We start from the raw sequence: 22,144 nt of genomic DNA on the forward strand, positions 1-22,144 counted from the left end.
ATACAGGTGAGGTATATACTACACCCCCCTCCTCCAGTGTAATATATACCGTATACAGTCGGGGGAGGATACAGGTGTGTTATATACTACCCCCCTCTTCCGGTGTAATATATACTATATACAGTCAGGAGGAGGATACACGTGTGTTATAAACTACATCCCCCCCTCCTCCAGTGTAATATATACAATATACAGTCAGGATGCGGACACAGGTGTGTTATATACTACTCCCCCCTCCTCAGGTGTAAAATATACTGTATACAGTCAGGAGGAGGATACAGGTGTGTTATATACTAGACCCCCTCCCTCCGGTGTAATATATACTGTATACACTCAGGAGGATACATGTGTGATATACTACACCCCCCCTCCGGTGTAAAATATACTGTATACAGTCAGGGGGAGGATACAGGTGTGTTATATACTACATCCTCCTCCTCCTGTGTAATATATACTGTATACAGTCAGGAGGAGGATACAGGTGTGTTATATACTACACCACCTCCTCCAGTGTTATACTGTATACATACAGGAGGAGGATACAGGTGAGGTATATACTACACCCCCCTCCTCCGGTGTAATATATACCGTATACAGTCGGGGGAGGATACAGGTGTGTTATATACTACCCCCCTCTTCCGGTGTAATATATACTATATACAGTCAGGATGCGGACACAGGTGTGTTACATACTACACCCCCCTCCTCAGGTGTAAAATATACTGTATACAGTCAGGAGGAGGATACAGGTGTGTTATATACTACCCCCCCTCCGGTGTAATATATACTGTATACACTCAGGAGGAGGATACATGTGTGATACACTACACCCCCCCTCCGGTGTAAAATATACTGTATACAGTCAGGAGGAGGATACAGGTGTGTTATATACTACACCCCACCTCCGGTGTAGTATATACTGTATACAATCAGGAGGATACAGGTGTGTTATATATTACAACTCCTTCCACCAGTGTAATATTTACTGTATACAGTCAGGAGGAGGATACAGGTGTGTTATATACTACACCCCCTCCTACGGTGTTATACTGTATACAGACAGGAGGATACAGGTAAGTTATATACTACACCCCCCTCCTCCGGTGTTATACTGTGTACAGACAGTAGGAGGATACAGGTGAGTTATATCCTACACCCCCCTCCTCAGGTGTAATATACACTGTACACACCGTCAGGAGGATACAGGTGTGTTATACACTACACCCCCCTCCTCCGGTGTAATATACACTGTACACAGTCAGGAGGAGGAAACAGGTGTGTTATATACTACACCCCTCTCCTCCGGTGTAATATATACTGTACACAGTCAGGAGGAAACAGGTGTTATATACTACACCCCCCTCCTCCGGTGCAATATATACTGTATACAGTCAGGAGGAGGATACAGGTGTGTCATATACTACACCCCCTCCCCTCCGTGTAATATATACTGTATACAGACAGGAGGAGGATACAGGTGAGTTATAGGCTACACCCCCCTCCTCCAGTGTTATACTGTATACATACAGGAGGAGGATACAGGTGAGGTATATACTACACCCCCTCCTCCAGTGTAATATATACCGTATACAGTCGGGGGAGGATACAGGTGTGTTATATACTACCCCCCTCTTCCGGTGTAATATATACTATATACAGTCAGGAGGAGGATATACGTGTGTTATAAACTACATCCCCCTCCTCCTCCAGTGTAATATATACAATATACAGTCAGGATGCGGACACAGGTGTGTTACATACTACTCCCCCCTCCTCAGGTGTAAAATATACTGTATACAGTCAGGAGGAGGATACAGGTGTGTTATATACTACACCCCCTCCCTCCGGTGTAATATATACTGTATACACTCAGGAGGATACATGTGTGATATACTACACCCCCCCTCCGGTGTAAAATATACTGTATACAGTCAGGGGGAGGATACAGGTGTGTCATATACTACATCCTCCTCCTCCTGTGTAATATATACTGTATACAGTCAGGAGGAGGATACAGGTGTGTTATATACTACATCCTCCTCCTCCTGTGTAATATATACTGTATACAGTCAGGAGGAGGATACAGGTGTGTTATATACTACACCACCTCCTCCAGTGTTATACTGTATACATACAGGAGGAGGATACAGGTGAGGTATATACTACACCCCCCTCCTCCGGTGTAATATATACCGTATACAGTCGGGGGAGGATACAGGTGTGTTATATACTACCCCCCTCTTCCGGTGTAATATATACTATATACAGTCAGGATGCGAACACAGGTGTTATACACTACACCCCCCTCCTCAGGTGTAAAATATACTGTATACAGTCAGGAGGAGGATACAGGTGTGTTATATACTACCCCCCCTCCGGTGTAATATATACTGTATACACTCAGGAGGAGGATACATGTGTGATACACTACACCCCCCCTCCGGTGTAAAATATACTGTATACAGTCAGGAGGAGGATACAGGTGTGTTATATACTACACCCCACCTCCGGTGTAGCATATACTGTATACAATCAGGAGGATACAGGTGTGTTATATATTACAACTCCTTCCACCAGTGTAATATTTACTGTATACAGTCAGGAGGAGGATACAGGTGTGTTATATACTACACCCCCTCCTAAGGTGTTATACTGTATACAGACAGGAGGATACAGGTGAGTTATATACTACACCCCCCTCCTCCGGTGTTATACTGTGTACAGACAGTAGGAGGATACAGGTGAGTTATATCCTACACCCCCCTCCTCAGGTGTAATATACACTGTACACACCGTCAGGAGGATACAGGTGTGTTATACACTATACCCCCCTCCTCCGGTGTAATATATACTGTATACAGTCAGGGGGAGGATACAGGTGTGTTATATACTACCCCCCTCTTCCGGTGTAATATATACTATATACAGTCAGGAGGAGGATACACGTGTGTTATAAACTACATCCCCCTCCTCCTCCAGTGTAATATATACAATATACAGTCAGGATGCGGACACAGGTGTGTTACATACTACTCCCCCCTCCTCCGGTGCAATATATACTGTATACAGTCAGGAGGAGGAAACAGGTGTGTTATACACTACACCCCTCTCCTCCGGTGTAATATATACTGTACACAGTCAGGAGGAGGAAACAGGTGTTATATACTACACCCCCCTCCTCCGGTGCAATATATACTGTATACAGTCAGGAGGAGGATACAGGTGTGTCATATACTACACCCCCTCCCCTCCGTGTAATATATACTGTATACAGACAGGAGGAGGATACAGGTGAGTTATAGACTACACCCCCCTCCTCCAGTGTTATACTGTATACATACAGGAGGAGGATACAGGTGAGGTATATACTACACCCCCCTCCTCCGGTGTAATATATACCGTATACAGTCGGGGGAGGATACAGGTGTGTTATATACTACCCCCCTCTTCCGGTGTAATATATACTATATACAGTCAGGAGGAGGATACACGTGTGTTATAAACTACATCCCCCTCCTCCTCCAGTGTAATATATACAATATACAGTCAGGATGCGGACACAGGTGTGTTACATACTACTCCCCCCTCCTCAGGTGTAAAATATACTGTATACAGTCAGGAGGAGGATACAGGTGTGTTATATACTACACCCCCTCCGGTGTAATATATACTGTATACACTCAGGAGGAGGATACATGTGTGATATACTACACCCCCCCTCCGGTGTAAAATATACTGTATACAGTCAGGAGGAGGATACAGGTGTGTTATATACTACACCCCACCTCCGGTGTAGTATATACTGTATACAATCAGGAGGATACAGGTGTGTTATATATTACAACTCCTTCCACCAGTGTAATATTTACTGTATACAGTCAGGAGGAGGATACAGGTGTGTTATATACTACACCCCCTCCTACGGTGTTATACTGTATACAGACAGGAGGATACAGTTGAGTTATATACTACACCCCCCTCCTCCGGTGTTATACTGTGTACAGACAGTAGGAGGATACAGGTGAGTTATATACTACACCCCCCTCCTCCGGTGTTATACTGTGTACAGACAGTAGGAGGATACAGGTGAGTTATATCCTACACCCCCCTCCTCAGGTGTAATATACACTGTACACACCGTCAGGAGGATACAGGTGTGTTATACACTACACCCCCCTCCTCCGGTGTAATATATACTGTATACAGTCAGGGGGAGGATACAGGTGTGTTATATACTACACCCCCCTCCTCCTCCAGTGTAATATATGCTACTATATACAGTCAGAAGGAGGATACAGGTGTGTTATATACTACAGCCCCCTCCTACAGTGTAATATACTGTATACAGTAAGGGGGAGGATACAGGTGTCATATACTACACCCCCTCCTCTGGTGTAATATATACTGTATACAGTCAGGAGGATACAGGTGTGTCATATACTACATCCCCCTCCTCCGGTGTAATATATAGTGTATACAGTAAGGAGGAGGATACAGGTGTGTTATATACTACAACTCCTTCCACCGGTGTAATATATACTGTATACAGTCAGGAGGAGGATACAGGTGTGTTATATACTACACCCCCTCCTCCAGTGTAATATATACTGTATACAGTCAGGAGGATACAGGTGTGTTATATACTACACCTCCCTTCTCCTCCGGTGTAATATATACTGTATACAGTAAGGAGGAGGATACAGGTGTTATATACTACACCCCCATCCTCCTCCAGTGTAATATATACTGTATACAGTCAGGAGGAGGATACATGTATGTTATATACTACACCCCCCCCTCCTCCAGTGTAGTATATACTGTATACAGTCAGGAGGATACAGGTGTGTTATATACTACACCCCCTCCTCCAGTGTAATATATACTGTATACAGTCAGGAGGAGGATACAGGTGTGTCATATACTACATCCCCCTCCTCCTCCAGTGTAATATATACTGTATACCGCCAGGAGGAGGATACAGGTGTGTCATATACTACACCCCCCTCCTCCAGTGTAATATATACTGTACACAGTCAGGAGGAGGATACAGGTGTGTTATATACTACACCCCCCCTCCTCCAGTGTAATATATACTGTATACCGCCAGGAGGAGGATACAGGTGTGTCATATACTACACCCCCCTCCTCCAGTGTAATATATACTGTACACAGTCAGGAGGAGGATACAGGTGTGTTGTATACTACACCCCCTCCTCCGGTGTAATATATACTGTATACAGTTAGGAGGATACAGGTGTATTATATACTACATCCCCCTCCTCCGGTGTAATATATACTGTATACAGTTAGTAGGAGGATACAGGTGTATTATATACTACATCCCCCTCCTCCGGTGTAATATATAATGTAGAAAGCCAGAGGATGCAGGTCTGTTATACACATGGTCAAAATTGTTGTTACCCCTCCTTTATTTTCAGAAAAACCCACAATGGTCACAGAAATAACTTTAATCTGACAAAAGTAATAATAAATCAAAAATCTATGAAAATGAACAAAAGAAAGTCAGACATTGCTTCTCAACTATGCTTCCACAGAAGTTTAAAAAAAAATAATAATGAAATAGGCCTGTGAAATTGAGTAAAGTTGAGCTTCAAGCTCAAGGAACATCAGCGTCAGATCGCACCATCCGTCGCTGTATGAGCCAAAGTGTACTTCATGGAAGACGATCAAGGAGGACAGCACTGCTGAAAAAAAAAAAAAAAAATCATAAAAAAGCCAGACTGGAATTTGTCAAACTACATGTTGACAAGCCACATAGCTTCTGGGAGAATGTCCTATGGACAGATGAGACAAAAATGGAACTTTTAAGGCAAGGCACGTCAGCTCTATGTTCAAAGACGGAAAAATGCAGCAAATCAAGAAAAGAACACTGTCCCTACTGTGAAACATGGAGGAAGCTGTGTTATGTTCTGGGGCTGCTTTGCTGCATCTGGCACAGGGCGTCTAGAATCTGTGCAGGGTGCAATGAAATCTGAAGACTATCAAGGGATTCTAGAGAGAAATGTGCTGCCCAGTGTCAGAAAGCTTGGTCTCAGTCACAGGTCATGGGGTTTGCAACAGAATAATGACCCAAAACACACAGCTATAAACACCCCAGAATGGCTAAGAGGAAAACATTGGACTATTTCGAAGTGGCCTTCTATGAGCCCTGACCTAAATCCTATTGAGCATCTTTGGAAAGAGCTGAAACATGCCGTCTGGAAAAGGCAACCTTCAAAGATGAGACAAATGGAGCAGTTTGTTCTTGAGGAGTGGCCAAAACACCTGTATAGAGGTGCAGAAGTCTCATTGACAGTTACAGGAATCGTCTGATTGCAGTGATTGCCTCAAAAGACTGTGCAACAAAATATTAAGTTAAGGAAATCATCATTTCTGTCCAGGCCTATTTCATGAGTTTTATTGTTTTTTTACATTCTGTGGAAGCACGGCTGAGAAGCAATGTCTGACTGTCATTTGTTCATTTTCATAGATTTTTTATTTATTATTACTTTTGTCAGATTCAAGTTATTTCTGTCACCATTGTGGGATTTTCTGTCATTAAATGAGGGGCACCAACAATTTTGACCGTGTGTATATAATGTATACAGTCAGGAGAAGGATACAGGTGAGTCATATACTACACCCCCCCTCCTGTGTAATATATACTATATACAGTCAGGAAGAGAATACAGGTGTGTTATATACTACATCCCCCTCCTCCTCCGGTGTAATATATACTGTATACAGTCAGGAGGAGGATACAGGTGTGTTATATACTACATCCCCCTCCTCCTCCGGTGTAATATATACTGTATACAGTCAGGAGGAGGATACAGGTGTGTTATATACTACATCCCCCTCCTCCTCCGGTGTAATATATACTGTATACAGTCAGGAGGAGGATACAGGTGTGTTATATACTACATCCCCCTCCTCCTCCGGTGTAATATATACTGTATACAGTCAGGAGGAGGATACATGTTATATACTACATTCCCCTCCTCCTCCGGTGTAATATATACTGTATACAGTCAGGAGGAGGATACAGGTGAGTTATATACTACACCTCTCCTCCAGTGTAATATATGCTGTATACTGTCAGTAGGAGGATACAGGTGTGTTATATACTACATCCCCCTCCTCCTGTGAAATATATACTATATACAGTCAGGAAGAGAATACAGGTGTTATATACTACATCCCCTCCTCCGGTGTAGTATATACTGTATATAGTCAGGAGGATACAGGTATGTTATATACTACAACCCCCCCTCCTCCAGTGTGGTATATACTGTATATAGTCAGGAGGAGGATACAGGTGTGTTATATACTACACCCCCCCTCCTCCAGTGTAGTATATACTGTATACAGTCAGGAGGAGGATACATGTGTGTTATATACTACACCCCCCTCTTCCTCCGGTGTAATATATACTGTATACAGTCAGGAGGAGGATACAGGTGTTATATACTACACCCCCTCCGGTGTAATATATACTGTATACAGTCAGGAGTATACAGGTGTGTTATATACTACACCGCCCTCCTCCTCCGGTGTAATATATACTGTATACAGTCAGGAGGAGGATACAGGTGTGATATACTACACCCCCCTCCTCCGGTATAATAAATTCTGTATACAGTCAGGAGGAGGATACAGGTGTGTTATATACTACACCCCCCTCCGGTATAGTATATACTGTATACAGTCAGGAGGAGGATACAGGTGTCATACTACACCCCCCTTCTCCGGTATAATATATACTGTATACAGTCAGGGGGAGGATACAGGTGTTATATACTACACCCCCCCTCCGGTGTAATATATGCTGTATACAGTCAGCAGGAGGATACAAGTGTGTTATATACTACACCCCTCTCCTCCTCCAGTGTAATATATGCTGTATACAGTCAGGAGGAGGATACAGGTGTGTTATATACTACATCCCACTCCTGCGGTGTACTATATACTGTATACAGTCAGGAGGATACAGGTGTGTTATATACTACAACCCTCCTCCGGTGTAGTATATACTGTATACAGTCAGGAGGAAGATACAGGTGTGTTATACACTACACCTCCTTCCTCCACCGGTGTAGTATATACTGCATACAATCAGGAGGAGGATACAGGTGTGTTATACACTACACCTCCTTCCTCCGGTGTAATACATACTGTATACAGTCAGGGGGAGGATACAGGTGTGATCTATACTACACCCCCCTCCTCTGGTGTAATATATACTGTATACAGTCAGGAGGAGGATACATGTGTGTTATACACTACACCTTCTTCCTCCACCGGTGTAGTATACAGTGCCTACAAGTAGTATTCAACCCCCTGCAGATTTAGCAGGTTTACACATTCGGAATTAACTTGGCATTGTGACATTTGGACTGTAGATCAGCCTGGAAGTGTGAAGTGCACTGCAGCAAAAAAGAATGTTATTTCTTTGTGTAATTTTTTTTTAAATTGTGAAAAGTTTATTCAGAGGGTCATTTATTATTCAACCCCTCAAACCACCAGAATTCTGTTTGGTTCCCGTAAAGTATTAAGAAGTATTTCAGGCACAAAGAACAATGAGCTTCATAAGTTTGGATTAATTATCTTTTTTTCCAGCCTTTTCTGACTATTTAAGACCCTCCCCAAACTTGTGAACAGCACTCATACATCGTCAACATGGGAAAGACAAAGGAGCATTCCAAGGCCATCAGAGACAAGATCGTGGAGGGTCACAAGGCTGGCAAGGGGTACAAAACCCTTTCCAAGAAGTTGGGCCTACCTGTCTCCACTGTTGGGAGCATCATCCGGAAGTGGAAGGCTTATGGAACTACTGTTAGCCTTCCACGGCCTGGACAGCCTTTGAAAGTTTCCTCCCGTGCCGAGGCCAGGCTTGTCCGAAGAGTCAAGGCTAACCCAAGGACAACAAGGAAGGAGCTCCGGGAAGATCTCATGGCAGTGGGGACATTGGTTTCAGTCAATACCATAAGTAACGTACTCCACCGCAATGGTCTCCGTTCCAGACGAGCCCGTAAGGTACCTTTACTTTCAAAGCGTCATGTCAAGGCTCGTCTACAGTTTGCTCATGATCACTTGGAGGACTCTGAGACAGACTGGTTCAAGGTTCTCTGGTCTGATGAGACCAAGATCGAGATTTTGGTGCCAAACACACACGTGACGTTTGGAGACTGGATGGCACTGCATACGACCCCAAGAATACCATCCCTACAGTCAAGCACGGTGGTGGCAGCATCATGCTGTGGGGCTGTTTCTCAGCCAAGGGGCCTGGCCATCTGGTCCGCATCCATGGGAAGATGGATAGCACGGCCTACCTGGAGATTTTGGCCAAGAACCTCCGCTCCTCCATCAAGGATCTTAAGATGGGTCGTCATTTCATCTTCCAACAAGACAACGACCCAAAGCACACAGCCAAGAAAACTAAGGCCTGGTTCAAGAGGGAAAAAATCAAGGTGTTGGAGTGGCCTAGTCAGTCTCCTGACCTTAACCCAATTGAAAACTTGTGGAAGGAGCTCAAGATTAAAGTCCACATGAGACACCCAAAGAACCTAGATAACTTGGAGAAGATCTGCATGGAGGAGTGGGCCAAGATAACTCCAGAGACCTGTGCCGGCCTGATAAGGTCTTATAAAAGACGATTATTAGCTGTAATTGCAAACAAGGGTTATTCCACAAAATATTAAACCTAGGGGTTGAATAATAATTGACCCACACTTTTATGTTTAAAATTGATTAAAATTTAACTGAGCAACATAACTTTTTGGTTTGTAAGATTTATGCATCTGTTAATAAATCCTGCTCTTGTGTGAAGTTTGAAGGCTCTAACTTATTTGCATCTTATCAAACCTGCTAAATCTGCAGGGGGTTGAATACTACTTGTAGGCACTGTATACTGCATACAATCAGGAGGAGGATACAGGTGTGTTATATACTACACCTTCCTCCGGTGTAATATATACTGTATACAGTCAGGGGGAGGATACAGGTGTCATATACTACACCCCACTCCTCCTCCGGTGTAATACATACTGTATACAGTCAGGGGGAGGATACAGGTGTGTTATACACTACACCTTCTTCCTCCACCGGTGTAATATATACTGCATACAATCAGGAGGAGGATACAGGTGTGTTATATACTACACCTTCCTCCGGTGTAATATATACTGTATACAGTCAGGAGGAGGATACAGGTGTGTTATATACTACACCTTCCTTCGGTGTAATATATACTGTATACAGTCAGGAGGAGGATACAGGTGAATTATATACTACACCCCCTTCCGGTGTAGTATATACTGTATACAGTCAGGAGGAGGATACTGGTGTGTTATATACTACACCCTCCTCCGGTGTAATATATACTGTATACAGTCAGGAGGAGGATACAGGTGTTATATACTACACCCCCCTCCTCCTCTGGTGTAATATATGCTGTATACAGTCAGGAGGATACAGGTGTTATATACTACATCCCCCTCCTCCGGTGTAGTATATACTGTATACAGTCAGGAGGATACAGGTGTGTTATACACTACACCTCCTTCCTCCACCGGTGTAGTATATACTGTGTACAATCAGGAAGAGGATACAGGTGTGTTATACACTACACCTCCCTCCTCCGGTGTAATATATACTGTATACAGTCAGGAGGAGGACACAGGTGTGTTATACACTACACCTCCCTCCTCCGGTGTAGTATATACTGTATACAGTCAGGAGGAGGATACAGGTGTGTTATACACTACACCTCCTTCCTCCACCGGTGTAGTATATACTGTGTACAATCAGGAAGAGGATACAGGTGTGTTATACACTACACCTCCCTCCTCCGGTGTAATATATACTGTATACAGTCAGGAGGAGGACACAGGTGTGTTATATACTACACCCCCTCCTCCGGTGTAGTATATACTGTATACAATCAGGAAGAGGATACAGGTGTGTTATATACTACACCCCCCTCCTCCGGTGTAATATATACTGTATACAGTCAGGAGGAGGATACATGTGTGTCATATACTACACCCCCCTCCTCTGATGAAATATATGCTGTATACAGTCAGAAGGAGAAGGATACAGGTGTGTTATATACTACACCTCCCTCCTCCTCCGGTATAATATATGCTGTATACAGTCAGGAGGAGGATACAGGTGTGTTATATACTACACCCCCCTCCGGTGTAATATATACTGTATACAGTCAGGAGGAGGAGGATACAGGTGTGTCATATATACTGTATACAGTCAGGGGGAGGATACAGGGGTGTTATATACTACACCCCTCCTCCGGTGTAATATATACTGTATACAGTCAGGGGGAGGATACAGGTGTGTTATATACTACGCCCCTCCTTTCAGTGTAATATATACTGCATACAGTCAGGAGGAAGATATAGGTGTGTTATTTACTACACCCCCCCCCCCCTTCAGTGTAAGGCTGGGTTCACACGTAGCGGAACTCTCGCGGAAATTACCGCGAGAGTTCCGGGAATTCCATTCGGCGGGGGGGGGGGAAAAAAAAAAAAAAAAAAAAAAAAAAAAAAAAAAAAATCGCATTTTAAATTCCCGTGATTTTCCCGCTAAAAAACTAGCGATTTGCAAGCGTAATTAGCTTGCAGAATGCTAGCGTTTTCCAAGCGATCTGTAGCATCGCTTGGAGAACTGATTGACAGGTTGGTCACACTCGTCAAACATAGTGTTTGACGAGTGTGACCAACTTTTTACTATTGAGGCTGCCTATGCAGCATCAGTAGTAAATGATAGAATGTAAATAATAAAAAAAAATATATTGTTATTCTCACCTTCCCACATCCCGCGCAGCCTTCCCGCCTCTCTCCACGCTCCCGGTCCCAATAATCCTTTGCGACAATTGCCGCGATGACGTCCGTCCTCACGGGATCGCGACGTCTCGCGGTCATTCGCGATGACTTCGCGATCCCGCGAGAACAGACGTCATCACTCGCAAAGGCTTACTGGGACTGGGAGCGAGGAGAACGGCAGGAAGGCTGCGCGGGACGTCGGAAGGTGAGAATAACAATATTTTTTATTTTAAATTCTATTTTTTACAGGGATATGGTACCCAAAGCCCAGAGGACAGTCTCCTCTCCTCCGGACCGTGGGTACCATCCGCAAATGTTCTGCTTACTTTTCGCATAGTGTGCACAGCCACATGCGGAAAGCAGAACAATGCATTCCTATGGGTGCGGGATTGCCGTGTTTCCGCGAAATTAATGAGCATGCTGTGTTTACCACGAAGCGATTCCGCCGCGGTAAAAACCACAGCATTAGCACAGCATTGCGGAATCCCATAGGAATGCATGGGATGCTTATTTTTCGCGGCAAAAACGAGCGGGAAATAACGCCGCGGAAACACGAAAAAAACGCCACATGTGAACTCAGCCTTATATATACTGTATACAGTCAGGAGGAGGATACAGGAGTGTTATATACTACACCCCCCTCCTCCAGTTTAATATATACTGCATACAGTCAGGAGGAGGATACAGGTGTGTTATATACTACACCCCTCCTCCAGTTTAATATATGCTGTATACAGTCAGGAGGAGGATACAGGTGTTATATACTACACCCCCCTCCTCCAGTTTAATATATGCTGTATACAGTCAGGAGAAGGATACAGGTGAGTTATATACTACACCCCCCTCCTCCAGTTTAATATATGCTGTATACAGTCAGGAGAAGGATACAGGTGTGTTATATACAACTACACCCCCCTCCGGTGTAATAAATACTGTATACAGTCAGGAGGAGGATACAGGTGTGTTATATACTACACCCCCTCCTCCAGTGTAATATATGCTGTATACAGTCATGAGGATACAGGTGTTATATACTACACCCCCGTCCTCCGGTTAATATATACTGTATACAGTCAGGAGGATACAGGTGTGTTATATAATGTATACAGTCAGGAGGAGGATACAGGTGTGTCATACTACACCTCCCTCCTCCAGTGTAATATATACTGTATACAGTCAGGAGGAGGATACATGTTATATACTACACCCCCTCTTCCGGTGTAATATATAATGTATACAGTCAGGAGGAGGATACATGTTATATACTACACCCCCTCCTCCAGTGTAATATATACTGTATACAGTCAGGAGGAGGATACATGTTATATACTACACCCCCTCCTCCAGTGTAATATATACTGTATACAGTCAGGAGGAGGATACATGTTATATACTACACCCCCTCCTCCAGTGTAATATATACTGTATACAGTCAGGAGGAGGATACAGGTGTGTCATACTACACCTCCCTCCTCCAGTGTAATATATACTGTATACAGTCAGGAGGAGGATACATGTTATATACTACACCCCCTCCTCCAGTGTAATATATAATGTATACAGTCAGGAGGAGGATACATGTTATATACTACACCCCCTCCTCCAGTGTAATATATACTGTATACAGTCAGGAGGAGGATACATGTTATATACTACACCCCCTCCTCCAGTGTAATATATACTGTATACAGTCAGGAGGAGGATACATGTTATATACTACACCCCCTCCTCCAGTGTAATATATACTGTATACAGTCAGGAGGAGGATACAGGTGTGTCATATACTACACCTCCCTCCTCCAGTGTAATATATACTGTATACAGTCAGGAGGAGGATACATGTTATATACTACACCCCCATCCTCCAGTGTAATATATACTGTATACAGTCAGGAGGAGGCTACAGGTGTTATATACTACACCCCCATCCTCCAGTGTAATATATGCTGTATACAGTCAGGGGTGTTACAGTACACCCATCAGCTGTACCCCAGTACACAGATCGTCCGGCGTGCTGTCGGCGGCCGCGCTTTCGCTGCTGGCACATTTCCCACACTGCACTGCAGCACGCTGCTTTTCTCTTTGCAGTTTTGGAATCATTAACCCCATCCTGCCTGTATTCAGCGGAGACACAGCAATGATTGGCGGGTAATACTAGGGGGGTGTTCACAGCACTGTCCTCATGGATGGTAGATGCCCCCAAGTAATGGAAGCCGCTTATAGGGCATGGGTCAGTAGGATCGCCCCTCGAGCTGTCTACAGTATATCGGCTCATAGGAAGCTGAGTAAGATGACATCTTGAGATCTGCAATCTGAGGTTTTATTCCAGAAAAATCTACATTTCTATTATGTAAATGAGCTGTTAAGATCTATGGGCGGGACGTGGATCTCCCTCAGACTCCGCCTCCACACCTTATGGTAAACGTAGGGGGCGTTATCAGTGCGAAACATGTTAAGACCGAGTATGCCTTCATGAACTACACGTCTCACACGGATAACGCTACCCCCATCATTTATAATAAGCTCTGGAGGCGGAGTCTCAGGTAGATCTATGTCCCGCCCATAGATGTCAGCAGCTCATTTACATATTAAGAAACACAGATTTCTCTGAAATAAAACATCAGATCACAGATATGAAGGTGTCATCTTAATCAGCTTCCTGTGACCTATGTGCCCATATACAGGGCTCAGGAGCGGTGGTCTGACTGACAGATTCTTAATCCTTGCCGTCAGTTGTCCCCTTTACTAAAAGCCCATACGTCTCCAGCAGCCGCGGCAGGGCCCTCACTTTCCCCGGCTGGCCCGGCAGGGCCCTCACTTTGCCCGGCAAGGCCCTCGGCAGGGCCCTCACTTTGCCCGGCAAGGCCCTCGGCAGGGCCCTCACTTTGCCCGGCTGGCCCGGCAGGGCCCTCACTTTCCCCAGACAATCCTTTGAGACTGAAGCATCCTGGCCTCCAGAACAATGTACACTGTAACAAACTCAGCTGGGAGCGCAGATTGTTTCGCTTATCTAGGCTGGATACAAATGCAATACACCTAAAACTGGATGAACTATTTGGCCAGGATATGTTTCCATTCCGTGACAGCAAGCAGAATGTTTATAACGGTGAGGAAAGGAAGGAAAGTGGAGGTCACTCATCCAGGAAAGGATCTCTCGTCTGTGGGGCTCATGGAGAGAAATCAGCCTGCCCATGTACTGTCCCTTTAAGAGAGCATTGCTCCATTCAGGCCATGGACCGACCCTCTTTATTACAGCACACTTGTGTATTACGGATGGTGCGGTGAGATAATGAGGGCGGGGAGGCTGGGAATATGATGGGAAGATGAGCAGTTGCATCTCTGGTCATGTGACCAGACAGAGGCCATTATGGCGGGAAAGGGGGCTGACAGATGCGAGACACCCCCAAATTAAAGTCTCAAAAAAAAAGTCACATGGAATGATCACCATTTCCAAGACATACTCCGGTCACATCTAAAGCTGCGGTCGCAAATCAGCCACCAGGGAATGGTCAGGAAGGAGCAAGCCACGGATCTGGGCTGCACAGATGCAATCACAGAGTGCAGCTCTGGAGAGAGAGTGCAGCACACGATACAACCCTGTGAGCCGTCAGCACAGGAAGACTGACTGGTCTGGGGGGGGGGGGGGGGGGGGGGAGGTAGAGACCCCTGCATTCCCGGTACAGCTTATAAACATGGCAGTGAACTAGTGTAGGATAAGACACCTTCAGCCCTGCCCGCACTGCTGAGGAATAGTTCCAATGTACCAGAGTAGAACAAACCCCTGTCCTGACCTCCAGGCCATTATCGCTCACTGCACCAAACCCTCAGCTGTGCGAGCAGGGCTGCAAACCACCTTCCCATTCACTGCGCTTCTATGTCTGCTTGCAGTCAGTGGATAGAATCTCCTTGATTCCTTGCCAATATGGGCTGAGACACTGACCCAAACCCTCAGCTGTATTGGCACCGCTGACCTTCACCCCTTACATATAAATTACTGATCACCATTTAAAACATTTCTGCTTGTTGTCAGTGAATGAAACGCCTATATAACACTGAAAGAGACCGTCAGATGTGAGAAAAGCGTGCCTGTCTGACCATTGGCTGTGCGTCCGGATGGCGTCATCGCATGTACGGATTCTGACCCACAGCCACCAGGAAATCCGACTGTCAGCTCAGCGGGCGAGATGACGGGGCGACACTTAATGTTATATCAACCCCCCCCCCCCGAGCTGACATAGGGAAAGTATCATTGATTTGGATCCTATCGCTTCTGACACAGTCTCCGTGACAACAGGAGTAACACTGCGTCACTGCATTCTATGGTCGCCGTGGTAACAGGGAGCATCGATTGTTGTGTTGTTTCCCCACTTATGATGGAGTGGTGATAAACGATGAGCGGTGGTGCTCCGTGCTACCCAGACGCGGAGACACACAAGAGCCCGGCCTGCTGCTGGGGAATGGGAACGTGTCCGATACCTCTTGCAGCTGAGGGTTTGTCACAACTGTACCCAGTCAGTAGCACTGACCAACTCCTGTGCTGGGAGTTTGTTACAATGTATCAACATGCAGCACAGACTACAAAGAAACTGCAGGGAACCTTCAGCCACATGAACGCTCAGCTGGGATCCGTAAAGGGCAGGCAGAAGCGGTCAGTGTGAGGCTATTGCTGACCTCCCCCCACCCTCCCAGGCCCAAAAGGCAAAGCGCCGCTACCCTCCCAGGCCCAAAAGGCAAAGCGCCGCTGACCTCCCCCCACCCTCCCAGGCCCAAAAGGCAAAGCGCCGCTGACCTCCCCCCACCCTCCCAGGCCCAAAAGGCAAAGCGCCGCTGACCTCCCCCCACCCTCCCAGGCCCAAAAGGCAAAGCGCCGCTGACCTCCCCCCACCCTCCCAGGCCCAAAAGGCAAAGCGCCGCTGACCTCCCCCCACCCTCCCAGGCCCAAAAGGCAAAGCGCCGCTGACCTTCCCCCTCCCAGGCCCAAAAGGCAAAGCGCCGCTGACCTTCCCCCTCCCAGGCCCAAAAGGCAAAGCGCCGCTGACCTTCCCCCTCCCAGGCCCAAAAGGGATAGCGCGGCTGACCTCCCCCCTCCCAGGCCCAAAAGGGATAGCGCCGCTGACCTCCCCCCTCCCAGGCCCAAAAGGCAAAGCGCGGCTGACCTCCCCCCTCCCAGGCCCAAAAGGCAAAGCGCGGCTGACCTCCCCCCTCCCAGGCCCAAAAGGCAAAGCGCGGCTGACCTCCCCCCTCCCAGGCCCAAAAGGCAAAGCGCGGCTGACCTCCCCCCTCCCAGGCCCAAAAGGGATAGCGCGGCTGACCTCCCCCCTCCCAGGCCCAAAAGGGATAGCGCGGCTGACCTCCCCCCTCCCAGGCCCAAAAGGGATAGCGCGGCTGACCTCCCCCCTCCCAGGCCCAAAAGGGATAGCGCGGCTGACCTCCCCCCTCCCAGGCCCAAAAGGGATAGCGCAGCTGACCTCCCCGCTCCCAGGCCCAAAAGGGAAAGCGCCGCTGACCCCAGAGGCCCAACAGAGAAAGCGCTGCTAACCGCTCCCCCCCCCCCCTTATACGTCCCAGCATGCCCTGCAGATGCTCATAGAATGAAGGACTGGGATATTCTGGGAAGCAGACAACTTTGAATTAGAGAAGATGAACGCGCAAAGCCCCAGATAAAGGGGAGGGGGCAAACAGATCTACATAATGGAGAGATAGTAAAGCCAAGTGCAGCAGAAAGCGGTCATCACACTGTGACCCTCCACTGGTCTGGTGTCCATCTACTGCCCCCCACTATGACACCTGCTCACTCCAGGTCACTGACTCCTCACCTGCAGGTTCAGCGGCAGCACATTTCCAGCCCTCATGGATAGAGCCCATAATAGTCTATGGGCCGCCAACTCCCCGAACACAGAATCAACCTAGTCCCCGTCTTCTCTTCACCTTCCCATACATACCGCGGGCCCCTAGTCCCCGTCTTCTCTTCACCTTCCCATACATACCGCGGGCCCCTAGTCCCAGTCTTCTCTTCACCTTCCCATACATACCGTGGGCCCCTAGTCCCAGTCTTCTCCGGACGCGGCCCAAGCCCCTAGTCCCAGTCTTCTCCGGACGCGGCCCAAGCCCCTAGTCCCAGTCTTCTCCGGACGCGGCCCAAGCCCCTAGTCTTCTCCCCACTTCAGTACGCCGCGTCGGACCTAACCCTAGTCACAATGTTGGGTCAGAGTTTCGGTTCCATCCCACCCTTTCAGGGTCGGGCCCTAATCCCCAGTTTCTTTCCCCTGCCATATAGTGTCAGTCCTAGTCCCCACATACAGTGCCAGACACTAGTCACAGTCTCTGCACTAGTCAGTCTCTACTTAACCAAACCTCCATACACAGTGTAAGTTTGAGTCCAGGCCCACACACAGTGAACACAATCCTAGTCCCCGTTCACCCCCATTATAGAGTGTCAGCTCTATTTAATTCAACCATCTCCCCAATAATCCCCTGATCTCACCCTCAATGCAGAGAGATCGATGTCATCCAGGCTCCGGGCTGGGGGATCGGTAGCCATGTTACTTGCTTTGAGTGCGGCGGGGGTTTGGTCACATGGACTGTCCTCGATGACACAGCTTAACACCAGGAGGCGCTGCTCACATCACTGACCACACGACAGGTAACGGGGGCTCAGGAGATCACAATCACAAGCTGCAGTGAGTCACATGACACCCACACTGCAAACAACGGCACAATGTGAGGGCCGCAACACCCCCGCACCGTCAGAACTCCCACACTAGACGAGGCAGAGCCCCCTGCCAGCAAGAAACACAGGGCAGACAGCTCCGTTAGGGGGGGACCCCAAAATCGGAGGTCTTCTCAGCTGGTCCCTCAAAGTCCAAGATAATTCCACAGAGAAGGGTCACCGGGGCCTGCGACCGCCGCTCCACGGGAGGGTCACCGGGGCCTGCGACCGCCGCTCCACAGGGTCATTACTTCCTATCACTCAAAACAGTTACAGGTGGTCAGTACAGGCAGTCAGGGGTCTGCACTGCCTCCAGACAGATGAAAATAGGCAACTCTTGTGACAGCTACTCCAGGGGGTCTCTGTAGACAGTTGTGGGTGGACAGTCTCTCCGGGGAATCTCTGTAGACAGTTGTGAGAGGACAGACCCTGTGACAGTGGTTCTGGAGGTCCCCAGCCCTTATGACAGGAGTCCAGGACACCTCCAGGAGAGTCCAGACAGTCAGCGGGCCTCAGACCTGGTGACAGCTACTACAGGGGTCTCTGGATATTTGTGGGTGGACAGACCCTGTGACTGCAGCTCTGGCCAGTTGGGGGTCCTCAGCCCTGGTGAGCCACTCTGGGGGGCTCTGTGGCCAGTTGGGGGTACTCAGGCCTGCTGACAGCCGCTTCAGGGGACTCTGTATATAGTTGGGGGTCCTCAGCGCTGGTGACAGCTGCTCTTGGAGACTCTGTGGCCAGATAGGGGTCCTCAGCCCTGCTGACAGCCGCTCCGGGGGTCTCTGTGGCCAGTTGGGGGTCCTCAGCCCTGCTGACAGCCGCTTCAGAGGACTCTGAATACAGTTGGGGGTCCTCAGCTCTGGTGACAGCTGCTCCGTGGGTCTCTGTATACAGTTGGGGTCCTCAGCCCTGGTGACAGCTGCTCTGGGGGTCCTCAGCCCTGGTGAGAGCCGCTCCGGGGGTCTCTGTATACAGTTGGGGGTCCTCAGCCCTGGTGACAGCTGCTCCGGGGGTCTCAGTATACAGTTGGGGGTCCTCAACTCTGGTGACAGCTGATCTGGGGGTCTCTGTATACAGTTGGGGGTCCTCAACCCTGGTGACAGCTGCTATGGGGGTCTCTATACAGTTGGGGGTCCATAGTCCTGGTGACAGCTGCTCTGGGGCTCTCTGTATAGAGTTGGGGGTCTTCAGCTCTGGTGACAGCTGCTCTGGGGGTCCTCGGCCCTGGTGACAGCCGCTCTGGGGGGTCTCTGTATACAGTTGGGGGTCCTCAGCCCTGGTGACAGCTGCTCTGGGGGTCTCTGTATACAGTTGGGGGTCCTCAGCCCCGGTGACAGCTGCTCTGGGGGTCTCTGTATACAGTTGGGGGTCCTCAGCCCTGGTGACAGCTGCTCTGGGGGTCTCTGTATACAGTTGGGGGTCCTCAGCCCTGGTGACAGCTGCTCTGGGGGTCTCTGTATACAGTTGGGGGTCCTCAGCCCTGGTGACAGCTGCTCTGGGGGTCTCTGTATACAGTTGGGGGTCCTCAGCCCTGGTGACAGCTGCTCTGGGGGTCTCTGTATACAGTTGGGGGTCCTCAGCCCTGGTGACAGCTGCTCTGGGGGTCTCTATACAGTTGGGGGGTCCTCAGCCATGGTGACAGCTGCTCTGGGGGTCTCTATACAGTTGGGGGGTCCTCAGCCCTGGTGACAGCTGCTCTGGGGGTCTCTGTATACAGTTGGGGGTCCTCAGCCCTGCTGACAGCTGCTCTGGGGGTCTCTATACAGTTGGGGGTCCTCAGCCCTGGTGACAGCTGCTATGGGGGTCTCTATACAGTTGGGGGTCCTCAGCCCTGGTGACAGCTGCTCTGGGGGTCTCTGTATACAGTTGGGGGTCCTCAGCCCTGGTGACAGCTGCTATGGGGGTCTCTGTATACAGTTGGGGGTCCTCAGCCCTGGTGACAGCTGCTATGGGGGTCTCTGTATACAGTTGGGGGTCCTCAGCCCTGGTGACAGCTGCTCTGGGGGTCTCTGTACAGTTGGGGGGTCCTCAACCCTGGTGACAGCTGCTCTGGGGGTCTCTATACAGTTGGGGGTCCTCAGCCCTGGTGACAGCCGCTCTGGGGGTCTCTATACAGTTGGGGGTCCTCAGCCCTGGTGACAGCTGCTCTGGGGGTCTCTATACAGTTGGGGGTCCTCAGCCCTGGTGACAGCCGCTCTGGGGGTCTCTGTACAGTTGGGGGCCCTCAGCCCTGGTGACAGCTGCTCTGGGGGTCTCTGTACAGTTGGGGGGTCCTCAACCCTGGTGACAGCTGCTCTGGGGGTCTCTGTACAGTTGGGGGTCTCTGTATAGTTGGGGGTCCTCAGCCCTGGTGACAGCTGCTCTGGGGGTCTCTGTACAGTTGGGGGTCCTCAGCCCTGGTGACAGCTGCTCTGGGGGTCTCTGTATAGTTGGGGGTCCTCAGCCCTGGTGACAGCTGCTCTGGGGGTCTCTGTACAGTTGGGGGTCCTCAGCCCTGGTGACAGCTGCTCTGGGGGTCTCTGTACAGTTGGGGGTCCTCAGCCCTGGTGACAGCTGCTCTGGGGGTCTCTGTACAGTTGGGGGTCCTCAGCCCTGGTGACAGCTGCTCTGGGGGTCTCTGTACAGTTGGGGGTCCTCAGCCCTGGTGACAGCTGCTCTGGGGGTCTCTGTATAGTTGGGGGTCCTCAACCCTGGTGACAGCTGCTCTGGGGGTCTCTGTACAGTTGGGGGTCCTCAGCCCTGGTGACAGCTGCTCTGGGGGTCTCTGTATACAGTTGGGGGTCCTCAGCCCTGGTGACAGCTGCTCTGGGGGTCTCTGTATACAGTTGGGGGTCCTCAGCCCTGGTGACAGCTGCTCTGGGGGTCTCTGTATACAGTTGGGGGTCCTCAGCCCTGGTGACAGCTGCTCTGGGGGTCTCTGTACAGTTGGGGGTCCTCAGCCCTGGTGACAGCTGCTCTGGGGGTCTCTGTATACAGTTGGGGGTCCTCAGCCCTGGTGACAGCCGCTCCGGCGGTTGCTATGGTCGGCGGGAAGGATTAGTCCTTGCTCCGGCCTGTGGTGTTGCAGGGGCCCCTTTAGCCGCTAGTGCGGTCACTCGCGATCTTCTCCGCCGCCCCCGTCCCTCTCCTCCGGTACTTCCGGCTCCCGTCCTCCGTTCTCGCTCTCTGAGGCCGCACCTGGAGGATGGCGCTCAAAGCACCGCCCATGACTCGTCTCATTGGTGGAGAAAGGCGCGGAGAGGCGGAGTCATGGGAAGAAATGTCACATGATGAAAAACCGCAGCGGCAAAATAGACAGCACCTGAGATGGGTGGAGCCTCAGCGGGGGGAGGAGCTTGATGCGGAATTAATAGGAGGAGTTAAACGTCAGGTTAAAATGATCCATGATAGGGCGGGACTTACAAAAGGGGCGTGGTAAGAGGCCGACGCGGCCATATTGGAGAAGGGAATGTGCCCGGGTATATAAACCAGACAACTGGTAATACTCCTCTCTTGTGTGATACTGACTGCTGATCCATGTATCTAATCCTCTCCTGTGTGATACTGACTGCTGAGCTGTGTATCTAATCCTATCCTGTGTGATACTGACTGCTGA

The 22,144-nt window shown here is 49.0% G+C and overlaps 1 protein-coding gene across 6 annotated transcripts in view; it reads right to left on the reverse strand.

Moving 5' to 3' along the window:
- Positions 1–21,743, reverse strand: part of MINK1 (misshapen like kinase 1) — a 111,337-nt gene extending 89,594 nt beyond the window's left edge. For 5 of the 6 annotated variants that reach the window (XM_073547083.1, XM_073547082.1, XM_073547084.1 and 2 more), the window contains exon 1: positions 18,325–21,743. In XM_073547083.1, the coding sequence (XP_073403184.1) occupies positions 18,325–18,381 (57 nt within the window). In that variant the 5' untranslated portion in view covers positions 18,382–21,743. The remainder of the gene's footprint in view (positions 1–18,324) is intronic. The other variant, XM_073547085.1, reaches the window with a different exon arrangement.
- Between the last annotated feature and the right edge of the window lie 401 nt (positions 21,744–22,144).

The sequence above is a fragment of the Dendrobates tinctorius genome, unplaced genomic scaffold (assembly GCF_039654945.1).
Source record: "Dendrobates tinctorius isolate UK_male_01 unplaced genomic scaffold, ASM3965494v1 ptg000151l, whole genome shotgun sequence".
NCBI classification, from domain to species: domain Eukaryota; kingdom Metazoa; phylum Chordata; class Amphibia; order Anura; family Dendrobatidae; genus Dendrobates; species Dendrobates tinctorius.